At 49.1% G+C, this 14,921-nt stretch overlaps 1 protein-coding gene across 1 annotated transcript in view; it reads right to left on the reverse strand.

Moving 5' to 3' along the window:
* Positions 1-14,921, reverse strand: part of LOC120063543 (solute carrier family 28 member 3-like) — a 29,466-nt gene that overhangs the window by 3,305 nt on the left and 11,240 nt on the right. The window contains 11 exon segments of the mRNA XM_039013903.1: positions 6,560-6,641; positions 6,931-7,035; positions 7,477-7,674; positions 7,809-7,944; positions 8,048-8,178; positions 10,401-10,526; positions 10,744-10,824; positions 11,066-11,146; positions 11,261-11,306; positions 14,375-14,388; positions 14,662-14,784. Coding sequence (XP_038869831.1) covers positions 6,560-6,641; positions 6,931-7,035; positions 7,477-7,674; positions 7,809-7,944; positions 8,048-8,178; positions 10,401-10,526; positions 10,744-10,824; positions 11,066-11,146; positions 11,261-11,306; positions 14,375-14,388; positions 14,662-14,784 — 1,123 coding nt within the window.

The raw sequence follows: 14,921 nt of genomic DNA on the forward strand, positions 1-14,921 counted from the left end.
ATAATGCTATATTGTGTTTTCGCTGTAAAACACTTAAAAAATCGGAAATATTGGCTGGATTCACAAGATGTTTGTCTTTAATTTGCTGTACACCATCGATTTTTCAGAAATGTTTTATGATGAGTATTTAGGTATTTGACGTTGGTGTCTGTAATTACTCTGGCTGCTTCGGTCCTATTTGTGACGGTAGCTGTGATGGTAGCTGCAATGTAAAACTGATTTATACCTCAAATATGCACATTTTTCGAACAAAACATAGATTTATTGTATAACATGTTATAAGACTGTCATCTGATGAAGTTGTTTCTTGGTTAGTTTGGTTGGTTCTTGGTTAGTTAGGTTGGCTTTGTGCATGCTACCTGTGCTGTGAAAAATGTCTGTCCTTTTTTGTATTTGGTGGTGAGCTAACATAAATATATGTGGTGTTTTCGCTGTAAAACATTTTAAAAATCGGACATGTTGACTGGATTCACAAGATGTGTATCTTTCATTTGCTGTATTGGACTTGTTAATGTGTGAAAGTTAAATATTTCTAAAAAATATCTTTTGAATTTCGCCTTTTCAGTGGAATGTGGGAGGAGTTCCGCTAGCGGAACGCCAGAGCCAGACAGGTTATTAAGACCATCCATGGAACGTACTATATGCCAGTGTAACTGAATATCATACACACAAATGTAACTATTCTGCTGGAGGTGTAAAACACAAACACGGGACCTATTTGCAGACAGTGCATTCGGAAAGTATTCAGAACCATTTCCTTTTTCCACATTTTGTTACGTTACAGCCTTATTCTAAAATTGATTGAATTGTTTTTTCTCCTCATCAATCTACACACAATACCCCATAATGACAAAGAAAAAAATGTTTTTGAAATTTCTGCAAATGTATTTATAAAATGTACATATGTATTCAGACCCTTTACTCAGTACCATAAACAATTAATGAACATGCACCTGTGGAACGGTTGTTAAGACACTAACAGCTCACAGACGGTAGGCAATTAAGGTCACAGTTATGAAAACTTAGGACACTAAAGAGGCCTTTCTACTGACTCTGAAAAACACCAAAGGAAAGATGCCCAGGGTCCCTGCTCATCTGCGTGGATGTGCCTTAGGCATGCTGCAAGGAGGCATGAGGACTGCAGATGTGGCCAGGGCAATAAATTGCAATTTCCGTACTGTGAGATGCCTAAGACAGCGCTACAGGGAGACAGGACGGACAGCTGATTGTCCTCGAAGTGGCAGACCACGTGTAACAACACCTGCACAGGATTGGTACATCTGAACATCACACCTGTGGGACAGGTACAGGATGGCAACAACAACTGCCCGAGTTACACCAGGAACGCACAATCACTCCATCAGTGCTCAGACTGTCCGCCATAGGCTGAGAGAGGCTGGACTGAGGGCTTGTAGGCCTGTTGTAAGGCAGGTCCTCACCAGACATCACCGGAAACAACATTTCCTATTGGCACAAACCCACCGTCGCTGGACCAGACAGGACTGGCAAAAAGTGCTCTTCACTGACGAGTTGCGGTTTTGTCTCACCCGGGGTGATGATCGGATTTCCATTTATCGTCAAAGGAATGAGCGTTACACCGAGGCCTGTACTCTGGAGCGGGATCGATTTGGAGGTGGAGGGTGCGTCATGGTCTGGGGCGGTGTGTCACAGCATCATCGGACTGAGCTTGTTGTCATTGCAGGCAATCTCAACGCTGTGCGTTACAGGGAAGACATTCTCCTCCCTCAGGTGGCACCCTTCCTGCAGGCTCATCCTGACATGACCCTGCAGCATGACAATGCCACCAGCCATACTGCTCGTTCTGTGCATGATTTCCTGCAAGACAGGAATGTCAGTGTTCTGCCATGGCCAGCGAAGAGCCCGGATCTCAATCCCATTGATCGGAGGGTGAGGGCTAGGGCCATTCCCCCCAGAAATGTCCGGGAACTTGCAGGTGCCTTGGTGGAAGAGTGGGGTAACATCTCACAGCAAGAACTGGCAAATCTGGTGCAGTCCTTGAGGAGGAGATGCACTGCAGTACTTAATGCAGCTGGTGGCCACACCAGATACTGACTGTTACTTTTGATTTTGACCCCCCATTTGTTCAGGGACACATTATTCCATTAGTATTCTATTAGTCACATGTCTGTGGAACTTGTTCAGTTTATGTCTCAGTTGTTGAATCTTGTTATGTTCATACAAATATTTCCACATGTTAAGTTTGCTAAACGCAGTTGACAGAGAGGATGTTTCTTTTTCTGCTGAGTTTATATTATTCATAAGGCCCCTTATCTAGCAACAGTTACCACAAAGGGCAAATAATCCAAATGTAAAAATGTGAAAGTATGATGTAAAAGCACAATGTAGTCTACATTGTGAACAGTAAGCCCATAATGAACAATACACAACTGTATCGTTGCTAATTGCCTCTGTGTAACAGTGGTGAAGGGCAAAACTGTGTCACGATCGTCAAAGGGACTGAGAGAGGACCAAGGCGCAGCGCGTGGAAAATACATCTTCTTTTTTATTTAAAGAAGGAAAAAACAAAACAAAACAACAAACAGACGACCGTGAAGCTATAAATACAAAATGGTGCTGACACTGACCATTACACACTGACATAGACAATTCCCCACAAACAGCTAAAGCCTATGGTTGCCTTAAATATGGCTCCCAATCAGAGACAACAATAACCAGCTGTCTCTAATTGAGACCCAATTCAGGCAACCATAGACTTTCCTAGATACCTACACTCAACCATAGACACAGCTAGACTTCTATACTAAACATGAACCCAACTACTCTAATAAACCCCCTAAACTTTACAACCACCCTAGACACTACAAAAAACACATACATTCCCCATGTCACACCCTGACCTAACTAAAATAATAAAGAAAACAAAGAATACTAAGGCCAGGGCGTGACATAACCCCCCCCTTAAGGTGCGAACTCCGGGCGCACCAGCACACAGTCTAGGGGAGGGTCTGGGTGGGCGTTCGTCCACGGCGGCGGCTCCGGCACTGGTCGTGGTCCCCACCCTCCACAGTCACTACCAGCCTCCGTAGCCTCCTCCAAATGGCCACCCTCCACATTAACCCCACTGGTTTAAGGGGCAGCACCGGACTAAGGGGCAGCACCGGACTAAGGGGCAGCACCGGACTAAGGGGCAGCACCGGACTAAGGGGCAGCACCGGACTAAGGGGCAGCACCGGACTAAGGGGCAGCACCGGACTAAGGGGCAGCACCGGACTAAGGGGCAGCACCGGGATAAGGGGCAGCACCGGGATAAGGGGCAGCACCAGGATAAGGGGCAGCACCAGGATAAGGGGCAGCACCAGGATAAGGGGCAGCTCCGGACTGAGGGACGGCAGCTCCGGACTGAGGGACGGATCCTGGCTGGATGACGGCTCTGGCGGATTCTGGCTGGACGGCTCTGGCGGATCCTGGCTGGACGGCTCATGGTTGGCTGACGGATCTGGCTGCTCATGGCTGGCTGACGGATCTGGCTGCTCATGGCTGGCTGACGGATCTGGCTGCTCATGGCTGGCTGACGGATCTGGCTGCTCATGGCTGGCTGACGGATCTGGCTGCTCATGGCTGGCTGACGGATCTGGCTGCTCATGGCTGGCTGACGGATCTGGCTGCTCATGGCTGGCTGACGGATCTGGCAGATCCTGTCTGGTTGGCGGCTCTGGCAGATCCTGTCTGGTTGGCGGCTCTGGCAGATCCTGTCTGGTTGGCGGCTCTGGCAGATCCTGTCTGGTTGGCGGCTCTGGCAGATCCTGTCTGGTTGGCGGCTCTGGCAGATCCTGTCTGGTTGGCGGCTCTGGCAGATCCTGTCTGGTTGGCTGCTCTGGCAGATCCTGACTGACGAATGGCTCTAGCGGCTCCTGACTGACGGACGGCTCTGACGGCTCGGGACAGACGGACGGCTCTGACGGCTCGGGGCAGACGGACGGCTCAGATGGCGCTGGGTAGACGGATGGCTCAGATGGCGCTGGGTAGACGGATGGCTCAGATGGTGCTGGGTAGACGGATGGCTCAGATGGCGCTGGGTAGACGGATGGCTCAGATGGCGCTTGGCAGACGGGTGGCTCAGATGGCGCTTGGCAGACGGGCAGTTCAGGCCCCGCTGTGCAGACGGCAGACTCTGGCCGGCTGAGGCGCACTGTAGGCCTGGTGCGTGGTGCCGGAACTGGTGTTACCGGGCTGGGGACACGCACCTTCAGGCTAGTGCGGGGAGAAGGAACAGGGCATACTGGACCCTGGAGACGCACATTAGGCCTAGTGCGTGGTGCCGGAACTGGTGGTACCGGGCTGGGGACACGCATCTCAGGGCTAGTGCGGGGAGCAGCAACAGGACGCACAGGACTCTGGGGACACACAGGAGGCTTGGTGCGTGGTGTAGGCACCGGTGGCAAAGGGCTGGAGACACGCACCATAGGGCTAGTGCGTGGAGGAGGCACTGGTGGTACTGGGTCGGGGCGGGGAGGTGGCGCCGGAAATACCGGACCGTGCATGCGTACTGGCTCCCTTGAGCACTGAGCCTGCCCAACCTTACCTGGTTGTATGCTCCCCGTCGCCCGACCAGTGCGGGGAGGTGGAATAACCCGCACCGGGCTATGTAGGCGAACCGGGGACACCATGCGTAAGGCTGGTGCCATGTACGCCGGCCCGAGGAGACGCACTGGTGACCAGATACGTTGGACCGGCTTCATGACATCCGGCTCAACGCTCAATCTAGCCCGGCCGATACGTGGAGCTGGAATGTACCGAACTGGGCTATGCACGCACGTGTACAGGAGACACCATGCGCTCTACTGCGTAACACGGTGTCTGCCCGTACTCTCGCTCTCCACGGTAAGTACAGGGAGTAGGCGCAGGTCTCCTACCTGACTTCACCACACTCCCTTTAAGGCCCCCCCCAAGAAGTTTTTGGGTTGTACTCACGGGCTTCCAGCCTTGCTTCCGTGCTGCCTCCTCATATCGCCTCCTCTCGGCTTTAGCTGCCTCCAGCTCTTCACGAGGGAGGCGATATTCTCCCGGTTGTGCCCAAGGCCCCTTACCATCCAGTATCTCCTCCCATGTCCATGAATCCTGTGTAGGTGGATCCTGTTGCCGCTTGACACGCCGCTTGGTCGTAGATTGGTGGGGAATTCTGTCACGATCGTCAAAGGGACTGAGAGAGGACCAAGGCGCAGCGCGTGGAAAATACATCTTCTTTTTTATTTAAAGAAGGAAAAAACAAAACAAAACAACAAACAGATGACCGTGAAGCTATAAATACAAAATGGTGCTGACACTGACCATTACACACTGACATAGACAATTCCCCACAAACAGCTAAAGCCTATGGTTGCCTTAAATATGGCTCCCAATCAGAGACAACAATAACCAGCTGTCTCTAATTGAGACCCAATTCAGGCAACCATAGACTTTCCTAGATACCTACACTCAACCATAGACACAGCTAGACTTCTATACTAAACATGAACCCAACTACTCTAATAAACCCCCTAAACTTTACAACCACCCTAGACACTACAAAAAACACATACATTCCCCATGTCACACCCTGACCTAACTAAAATAATAAAGAAAACAAAGAATACTAAGGCCAGGGCGTGACAAACTGTAAGATGACAGAATCCAATATTTCTTTGTTTTTCAGATATTGTGTGAGGAACTCAACCCTCTGGTTCCCTGCAGAGGAGAACGCCTGGGGGATCACGTTTTGTCCTCTCTGTGGCTGTTGGCAAACCAGGAGAGTTTTTGTGGTGTGGCTGACCGCTTTGGCCCAATCGCAGGACAACGGGCTGATTTCGTGAGACATTTGCGGGACAGTTGTGGCACAGTCAGCAACCGATGGGCCAAACCGATCGGATGCTACAGACGATTTTGTGAGAAGGCAAAAATATATATATATATCTCAAGCTTAAACGGTCTGATTTTTGCTTGGATTTAAAAAAATGATTATGCTAATTAGATGTATGCGGGCCGCAGACATCGACTCTAGGGTATATTATTAAGGCAGACTTCTAAAACGGAATTGAGTGAAGTAGCAGCGAATAGGCCTATATTGAATGATGAACAACTAATGAGCATGGAGAGCTTTTGAAGTTTGAAGAAATTAACTTATAGCCTTTCTTTCAGTCTAATAAGGGCCATTCACTTAATTTTGTAGCTCTTCGTTAGAAGCACGCTTTTTGTAAGTAGTTAACTGCTCTCTCCAAGTTCCGCTGGAATTTAGCCCGAAAGGATTTGATTAATGTGATTGGTTGAAGATATGACATTGAATACCAGATCTCAACAACAATTGGAGAAGTGTTTAACATCACCAGTACCACATCTGTATGTTGTCATGACTGCAAAAAAGACTGAAATACTGGACATATCCATTTTGTTGTTGTTGTACATTTGTGTTTTAATTTGATAAAATGCGGGACATAATTGTTTGCTAGTGGGACGCGGGACAAAGGGCCAAAATGCGGTACTGTAGCGCACAATCTGGTGGTCACCCTACCCCCTCCAACAAACATGCACACATGCACACTACCTGCGATGCATGCTGTCATGAAGCATGCCACCGTGCCTGAGATAAGAGCTCTGACGGCACACCTGGAAATATCACCCCTCCGCTCTGGCATAGCAGGTAACGTTACAAAAACGTTTGAAGAACACTACATCCACCATACTGCCACAGTACAGCCACAACACACCAGTAAACAGAGACTGTGTTACAGCAAAACAACATTGCAATTGTTTAACATACAGTAACATATTTGAAGAACCTCACAAATGAAACATATTCTTGCAAAATCAAAGTGGTGTTTCAACAATACTATAATATCAATAGGACAAAACACACTGCATTTGGAGTTCCTAGGGGGGAGGGGCTAGAGGTTGATTTGAGATCCAGGATAGGACAGATGTTAGAGGGCTTGACTCACAGAGGCCTCCGATCACCACACCCAGAGAGCTGATGTTCGCGAAGCCACACAGAGCATACGTCGCTATGGTTTCAGAGTGGACCTAGGGGACAGAAAACAGCCTGGGTCTAAATCTTTAGATATATATTAAATATGCAACAGCCAATTGTCATCCATGCAATACGCAATACGCAACAAGCCATTAACATTACATTTGCAAAAGTTCAATAACCATAAATTAAATACACAAAATTGATCTGTTACTGAAGCACACAATGTTTCTTCACCAAATACAAGCAAATGCAATGATAAATCCTTGATACAGAGAACACTCGTAATATCAGATCTGACCTGATAATATCAGAACTGATTTAGTGATTTAAAAATATTTCCACCATTTATGGAGTTTGATGTAGACCAATCATATTTGAAAAGTTGAGTCTGTGTGTGTTTGTCCGTCCGTCTGTCTATCTAGGAAAAAACAGATAGCCAAATATCAATTCAGTGCCCATATTACCACTTAGTGACCCCTGACATCACTCACAGACAGGTACTGCTTAACGTCGTCCACGTACTCTGGGCCTCTGTCCTCTCTCCTCTTGATGAGTTTTGCCAACCTCTCATAGGCCACAAACTCATTGAAGAAGGTCTTGTAGCCAATCAGCTCGCCCACCATGAAGCTGTCCTCCCAGGCCACACCCATCAGGAAGGACAAAGGCATGAATACGTACGAGCAGATGATCTGTCATCAGAGAGAGAGAGAGAGAGAGGGACAGAGAGTCTGTCTTAGAGAATCATTGATTTCTATCCAGCTTGTATTTAGTGTGTCTCTGTGTCTGAGTGCTTCTGTGTACATGCACACTTGTGTGTCCTCACAGAGAAGCTGAGCTGGGGGTAGTTGAACATGTTGCCCAGCCATGAGAGAGCGGCATTGAGGAAAGCGAGCAGGGCCACCAGGACAATAGAGGAGGACGCTCCATGAGACGCTGCCTCCAGCAGGTTACTGCCCTCCCTAGACAAAACCAGAAAAGACACTCAGACTCATATTCATTAGGCAGACATTGGTTCTTGTGTGCATACGTGTGTGTGTGTGTGCAGGTGTGTCAGTGTCTCACCCTGTCTCCAGTTTGAGGCCTTTCTTGGCTGTGACTTTGGGGATCTCTGTCTCTGGCCAGAAGGTTTTGGCGATAGCCAGGGAGGCCGGGGCTGACATTACGGAGGCTGTCAGCAAGTGGGATGGTTCAATCTGTATGTGTGTGTGTGTGTGTGTGTGTGTGTGTGTGTGTGTGTGTACGTGTGTGTGTGTGTGTGTGTGTGTGTGTGTGTGTGTGTGTGTGTGTGTGTGTGTGTGTGTGTGTGTGTGTGTGTGTGTGTGTGCGTTGGGGGGGGGGGGGTATATGTGTCCAATGTGAGGGGTAAGGAAGAGGTGAAGCTCAACAATAATACATGTTAAAGGCCAAGTGCAGTCAAAAACATGAATTTCCTGTGTTTCATATACAGTGCATTGGGAAAGTATTCAGACCCCTAGAATTTTTCCACATTTTGTTAGGTTACAGCCTTATTCTAAAATTGATGATAAAATAAACGATTTAATCAATCTACACACAATACCCCATAATAACAAAAACAGGTTTTTAGAAATATGACATTTACATAAGTATTCAGACCGTTTACTCAGTACTTTGTTGAAGCACCTTTTGCAGCAATTAGACTCATATCTTCTTGGGTATGACACTACAAGCTTGGCACACCTGTATTTGAGGAGCTTCTCCAATTCTTCTCTGCAGATCCTCTCAAGCTCTGTCAGGTTGGATAGGGAGCGTTGCTGCGAAACTATTTTCAGGTCTCTCCAGGGTTGTTAGATCGGGTTCAAGTCCGGGCTCTGGCTGGGCCACACAATGACGTTCAGAGACCAAAAAAGACACTGCATTGTCTTGGCTGTGTGCTTAGGGTCGCTGTCCTGTTGGAAGGTGAACCTTCGCCACAGTCTGAGGTCCTGAGCACTCTGGAGCAGGTTTTCACCATGGATCTCTCTGTACTTTGCTCCGTTCATCTTTCCCTCGATCCTGACTAGTCTCCCAGTCCCTGCCACTGAAAAATATTCCCTCAGCATGATGCTGCCACCACCATGCTTCACCGTAGGGATGGTACCAGGTTTCCTCCAGACGTGACGCTTGACATTCAGGCCAAAGAGTTGGTTTCATCAGACCAGAGAATCTTGTTTCTCATGGTCTGAGAGTCCTTTAGGTGCCTTTTTGGCAAACTCCAAGCGGGCTGTCATGTATCTTTTACTGAGGAGTGGCTTCCGTCTGGCCACTCTACCATAAAGTCCTGATTGGTGGAGTGACCATCGGGTTCTTGGTCACCTACCTGACCAGGGCCCTTCTTCCCCAATTGCTCAGTTTGGCCAGGCTGCCATCTCTAGGAAGAGTCTTGGTGGTTCCAAACTTCTTCCATTTAAGAATGATGGAGGCCACTGTGTTCTTGGGGACCTTCAATGCGGCAGAAATATTTGGTTACCCATCCCCAGATCTGTGCCTCGACACAATCCTGTCTCGGAGCTCTACGGACAATTCCTTCAACCTCATGGCTTGGTTTTTGCTCTGACAACTGTGGGACCTTATATAGACAGGTGTGTGCCTTTCCAAATCATGTCAAATCAATTGATTTTACCACAGGTGGACTCCAATCAAATTGTATAAACATCTGAAGGATGATCAATGGAAACTAATTTTGTTCAATGGAAACTCAAGCTCAATTTCGAGTCACATAGCAAAGGGTCTGAATACTTAGGTAAATAAGTTATTTCTGTTTTTTATTTATTTGCTAAAATGTCTAAAAACCTGTTTTTGCTTTGTCATTATTGGGTATAATGTGTAGATTGCTGAGGATTTTATTGTATCCATTTTCGATTAAGGCTGTAACGTAACAAAATGTCAAAAAAGTCAAGTGGTAAGGAATACTTTCCGATGGCACTGTATTTCACAGCTATAAGGAAGGTGAAATCTTAGTTAATCGTTATATAAATGGATTATTCTACATTTAAAAAAATAGAAGTAATTTCAAGCCTTATTCATACAGTTCTGTTAAATAGGACATTTCTAATTTTATTTCATATTTGTACTGTGTACTTGAGCTTGTTTGACTACACCAGAAAGGTGAGATTTTAACCTTTCTTGAATTATGCAGCCTTACTAATTATTGTTTATGGCCCTCTCATGATAAATATTTACTTCTGGGGATTACATAGATTACATTTAGTTACATTTAAGAGACACACAGAATGGATAAGCACAAGGTCAATTGGGTGAGATTTCAGTTGTCTTTGGTAGAAAACAAAGGTTTGAAATTGTTTATTGACTTTCCTCCTCTTCTCTCGCCTCTTCCCTCTCCTCCTGCCTCCCCTCCTCCCTCCTCTTCTTCTCTTTCCTCCCCTCCTCCCACCCCTCTTCCACTCCTCCTCCTCACCCCAAAAGAGATGAAGGCTCCCAGTACACTGCCAGCGATGGTGGAGAACCCTCCTGTCATCACGGCATGGATCTCTGACAAGGTCAGCCGGGAGATGTACGGACGAATCAAGAGTGGAGATTCTGTCTGTGAGTGAGAGAGTGAGAGAGTGAGAGAGAGAGTGAGAGAGTGAGTGTGAGAGTGTGTGTGAGAGAGAGAGAGTGAGAGAGAGAGTGAGAGAGTGAGTGTGAGAGTGTGTGTGAGAGAGAGAGAGAGAGAGGGGGGGGGGGTAAAACTCCTTTGCTTGGCTGTCATAGATTTCTCTTTTGCTGCCTAGCACATCTGTCACTCATACTATTCTCACCTGTCCCACAAATATGTTGCCAGTGGCGACCATTGACTCTGTGGGAGAAGTTCCCATAGTAATCTGCATTATGAAGCCCACCTGGAGGTATGCACAGACAAACATAAACAATGGTGCGAACGTTTCTGTGCCAAAATGATACTAAGGTATGCAACATAAAAAACAATAATGCTGGTCACATGAGCAGATATCGGGGGGAACATTTCCCCCGGTAAATTACAACCTTGATACAGTACTATGTGGAGGCTGGATCATAATTGTCTAATTTAGTCACTTGTATGATGATTGAACAAGATTTTAACGTATGTGATGTGATGAGTACCGTGAGGATGAGCCACTGCATGAAGCCAAGGTGGTAGAGTATAGAGATGACAGTGCTGAAGAACACTACAATAGGCAGAACCTGAAAGCAGAGACAAAAAATAACGACAGTGTTGGGTTTCTGTCTTTTCTTTTCTCTTCATGTCATTTTCTCACAGTCTCTCACATATACAGACATACTCATATGATCCTGTACCTGGAATGCAAAGAAGTGGTCTGTGCATTTGTTGCCAAACACAAACCTAGAGTGTAGGACAGAAACACCTGGGAGTGTCACGCCCTGGCCTTAGTATTCTTTGTTTTCTTTATTATTTTAGTTAGGTCAGGGTGTGACATGGGGAATGTATGTGTTTTTGTATTGTCTAGGGGTTTTGTAGGGTAAATGGGTCAGTGTCTTGTCTAGGTGTTTGTATGTCTATGGCTGCCTAGATTGGTTCTCAATTAGAGGCAGCTGTGGTTCATTGTCTCTAGTTGAGAGCCATATTTAAGGCAGTCATAGGCATTGGGGTTTTGTGGGTAATTGTCTATGTTGAACGTTTGTTGCTTGTCTATGCACTTACGTCATTTAGCTTCACGGTCGTTTGTTGTTTTGTTTAGTTTGTATTCAGTGTTCGTTTCGTGTTTTCCCTTCTCTCAATAAAAGAGAATGTATTTTGCACACGCTGCGCCTTGGTCCTCTCTCTCACCCATAGACGATCGTGACAGAATTACCCACCAGAATCGGACCAAGCGGCGTGTAAAGCAGCAACGGGAGCAGAGCATAGAGGATTCATGGACATGGAGGAGATATTGGATGGAAAGGGACCTTGGGCACAACCGGGAGAATATCGCCTCCCTCGTGAAGAGCTGGAGGCAGCTAAAGCCGAGAGGAGGTGATATGAGGAGGCAGCACGGAAGCAAGGCTGGAAGCCCGCGAGTACAACCCAAAAATGTATTGGGGGGGGGGATAAAAGGGAGTGTGGCGAAGTCAGGTAGGAGACCTGCGCCTACTCCCTGTACTTACCGTGGAGAGTGAGAGTACGGGCAGACACCGTGTTACGCAGTAGAGCGCATGGTGTCTCCTGTACGTGTGCATAGCCCGGTGCGGTACATACCAGCTCCTCGTATCGGCCGGGCTAGATTGAGTATTGAGCCAGGTGCCATGAAGCCGGCTCAACGCGTCTGGTCTCCAGTGCGTCTCCTCGGGCCGGCTTACATGGCACCAGCCTTACGCATGGTGTCCCCGGTTCGCCTACATAGCCCGGTGCGGGTTATTCCACCTCCCCGCACTGGTCGGGCGACGGGGAGCATACAACCAGGTAAGGTTGGACAGGCTCAGTGCTCAAGGGAGCCAGTACGCCTGCAAGGTCCGGTATTTCCGGCGCCACCTCCCCGCCCCAGCCCAGTACCACCAGTGCCTACACCACGCACCAGGCTTCCTGTGCGTCTCCAGAGCCCTGTTCCTCCTCCACGCACTAGCCCTATGGTGCGTGTCTCCAGCCCATTACCACCAGTGCCTACACCACGCACCAAGCCTCCTGTGTGTCCCCAGAGTCCTGTGCGTCCTGTTGCTGCTCCCCGCACTAGCCCTGAGATGCGTGTCCCCAGCCCGGTACCACCAGTGCCGGCACCACGCACTAGGCCTAATGTGCGTCTCCAGGGTCCAGTATGCCCTGTTCCTTCTCCCCGCACTAGCCTGAAGGTGCGTGTCCTTAGCCCGGTACCTCCAGTTCCGGCACCATGCACCAGGCATACAGTGTGCCTCAGCCGGCCAGAGCTGCCCGTCTGCCAAGCACCGTCAGAGCTGCCCGTCTGCCAAGCACCGTCAGAGCTGCCCGTCTGCCAAGCACCGTCAGAGCTGCCCGTCTGCCAAGCACCGTCAGAGCTGCCCGTCTGCCAAGCACCGTCAGAGCTGCCCGTCTGCCAAGCACCGTCTGAGCTGCCAGTCTGCCAAGCACCGTCTGAGCTGCCAGTCTGCCAAGCACCGTCTGAGCTGCCCGTCTGCCAAGCACCGTCTGAGCTGCCCGTCTGCCAAGCACCGTCTGAGCTGCCCGTCTGCCAAGCACCGTCTGAGCTGCCCGTCTGCCAAGCACCGTCTGAGCTGCCCGTCTGCCAAGCACCGTCAGAGCTGCCCGTCTGTCCCGAGCCGCTAGAGCCGTCCGCCAGACAGGATCAGCCAGAGCCGTCCGCCAGACAAGATCAGCCAGAGCCGTCCGCCAGACAGGATCAGTCCGAGCCGTCCGCCAGACAGGATCAGCCAGAGCCGTCCGCCAGACAGGATCAGCCAGAGCCGTCCGCCAGACAGGATCAGCCCGAGCCGTCCGCCAGACAGGATCAGCCCGAGCCGTCCGCCAGACAGGATCAGCCCGAGCCGTCCGCCAGACAGGATCAGCCCGAGCCGTCCGCCAGACAGGATCAGCCCGAGCCGTCCGCCAGACATGAGCAGCCAGATCCGTCAGCCAGCCATGAGCAGCCAGATCCGTCAGCCAGCCATGAGCAACCAGATCCGTCAGCCAGCCATGAGCAGCCAGATCCGTCAGCCAGCCATGAGCAGCCAGATCCGTCAGCCAGCCATGAGCAGCCAGATCCGTCAGCCAACCATGAGCTGCCGTCCCTCAGTCCGGAGCTGCCGTCCCTCAGTCCGGAGCTGTCGTCCCTCAGTCCGGAGCTGCCGTCCCTCAGTCCGGAGCTACCCCTCAGTCCGGAGCTACCCCTCAGTCCGGAGCTACCCATCCGTCCGGTGGCGCCCTCTGGGATGGTCTTCAGTCCGGGACTTGCTACAAGGGTCGCCGCTCCAGAGGCGCCACCAAAGCGGGTATTGACAATGGTGGAGTGGGGGCCACGTCCCGCACCCGAGCCGCCGCCATAATAAGGCCCACCCCGGACCCTCCCCTTCAATGTCAGGTTGTGCGGCCGGAGTCTGCACCTTTGGGGGGGGGGGGGGGTACTGTCACGCCCTGGCCTTAGTATTCTTTGTTTTCTTTATTATTTTAGTTAGGTCAGGGTGTGACATGGGGAATGTATGTGTTTTTGTATTGTCTAGGGGTTTTGTAGGGTAAATGGGTCAGTGTCTTGTCTAGGTGTTTGTATGTCTATGGCTGCCTAGATTGGTTCTCAATTAGAGGCAGCTGTGGTTCATTGTCTCTAGTTGAGAGCCATATTTAAGGCAGTCATAGGCATTGGGGTTTTGTGGGTAATTGTCTATGTTGAACGTTTGTTGCTTGTCTATGCACTTACGTCATTTAGCTTCACGGTTGTTTTGTTTAGTTTGTATTCAGTGTTCGTTTCATGTTTTCCCTTCTCTCAATAAAAGAGAATGTATTTTGCACACGCTGCGCCTTGGTCCTCTCTCTCACCCATAGACGATCGTGACAGGGAGAGACATGTTTCAACGCAGACTGAACTAATCAGGTCACTTCCCTAACAGGTCTACTCTACTGTATAGCTGCTAAGGGTGCTGGGACAGGGGACAGGGTAATGTGATTATGCTGATGAGAGTGACATTAGCAATGTGGTCCAAATGAAAACGAGGGCCTTTGTGCTGGCTAATATTTGTAATATCAATGATCCAATTGATGTACATTTTGACCTATGCTTGACTTTCCCTGGATAGTACACAGTAGAAGTATATTATACCTCCACTTGATGGCCCAGCCAGTCTACAGCAGTGAATCCTGCTTTGGTTCTGAGGATGATGAGTCCAAACAAGAACTTTACCCACAGTAAAGTTCGCCATGACACCTATAACACACACACACACACACACACACACATAAACACACAGGTAGACACACGCACAAACGTACAGGGTTTCAGGGAAGCACACACATAAACATACACCCACCAGGTCACTCAGAACTACAGTGAATGGTCTTTGG

This window comes from Salvelinus namaycush, chromosome 18 (assembly GCF_016432855.1).
Source record: "Salvelinus namaycush isolate Seneca chromosome 18, SaNama_1.0, whole genome shotgun sequence".
Lineage (NCBI taxonomy): Eukaryota > Metazoa > Chordata > Actinopteri > Salmoniformes > Salmonidae > Salvelinus > Salvelinus namaycush.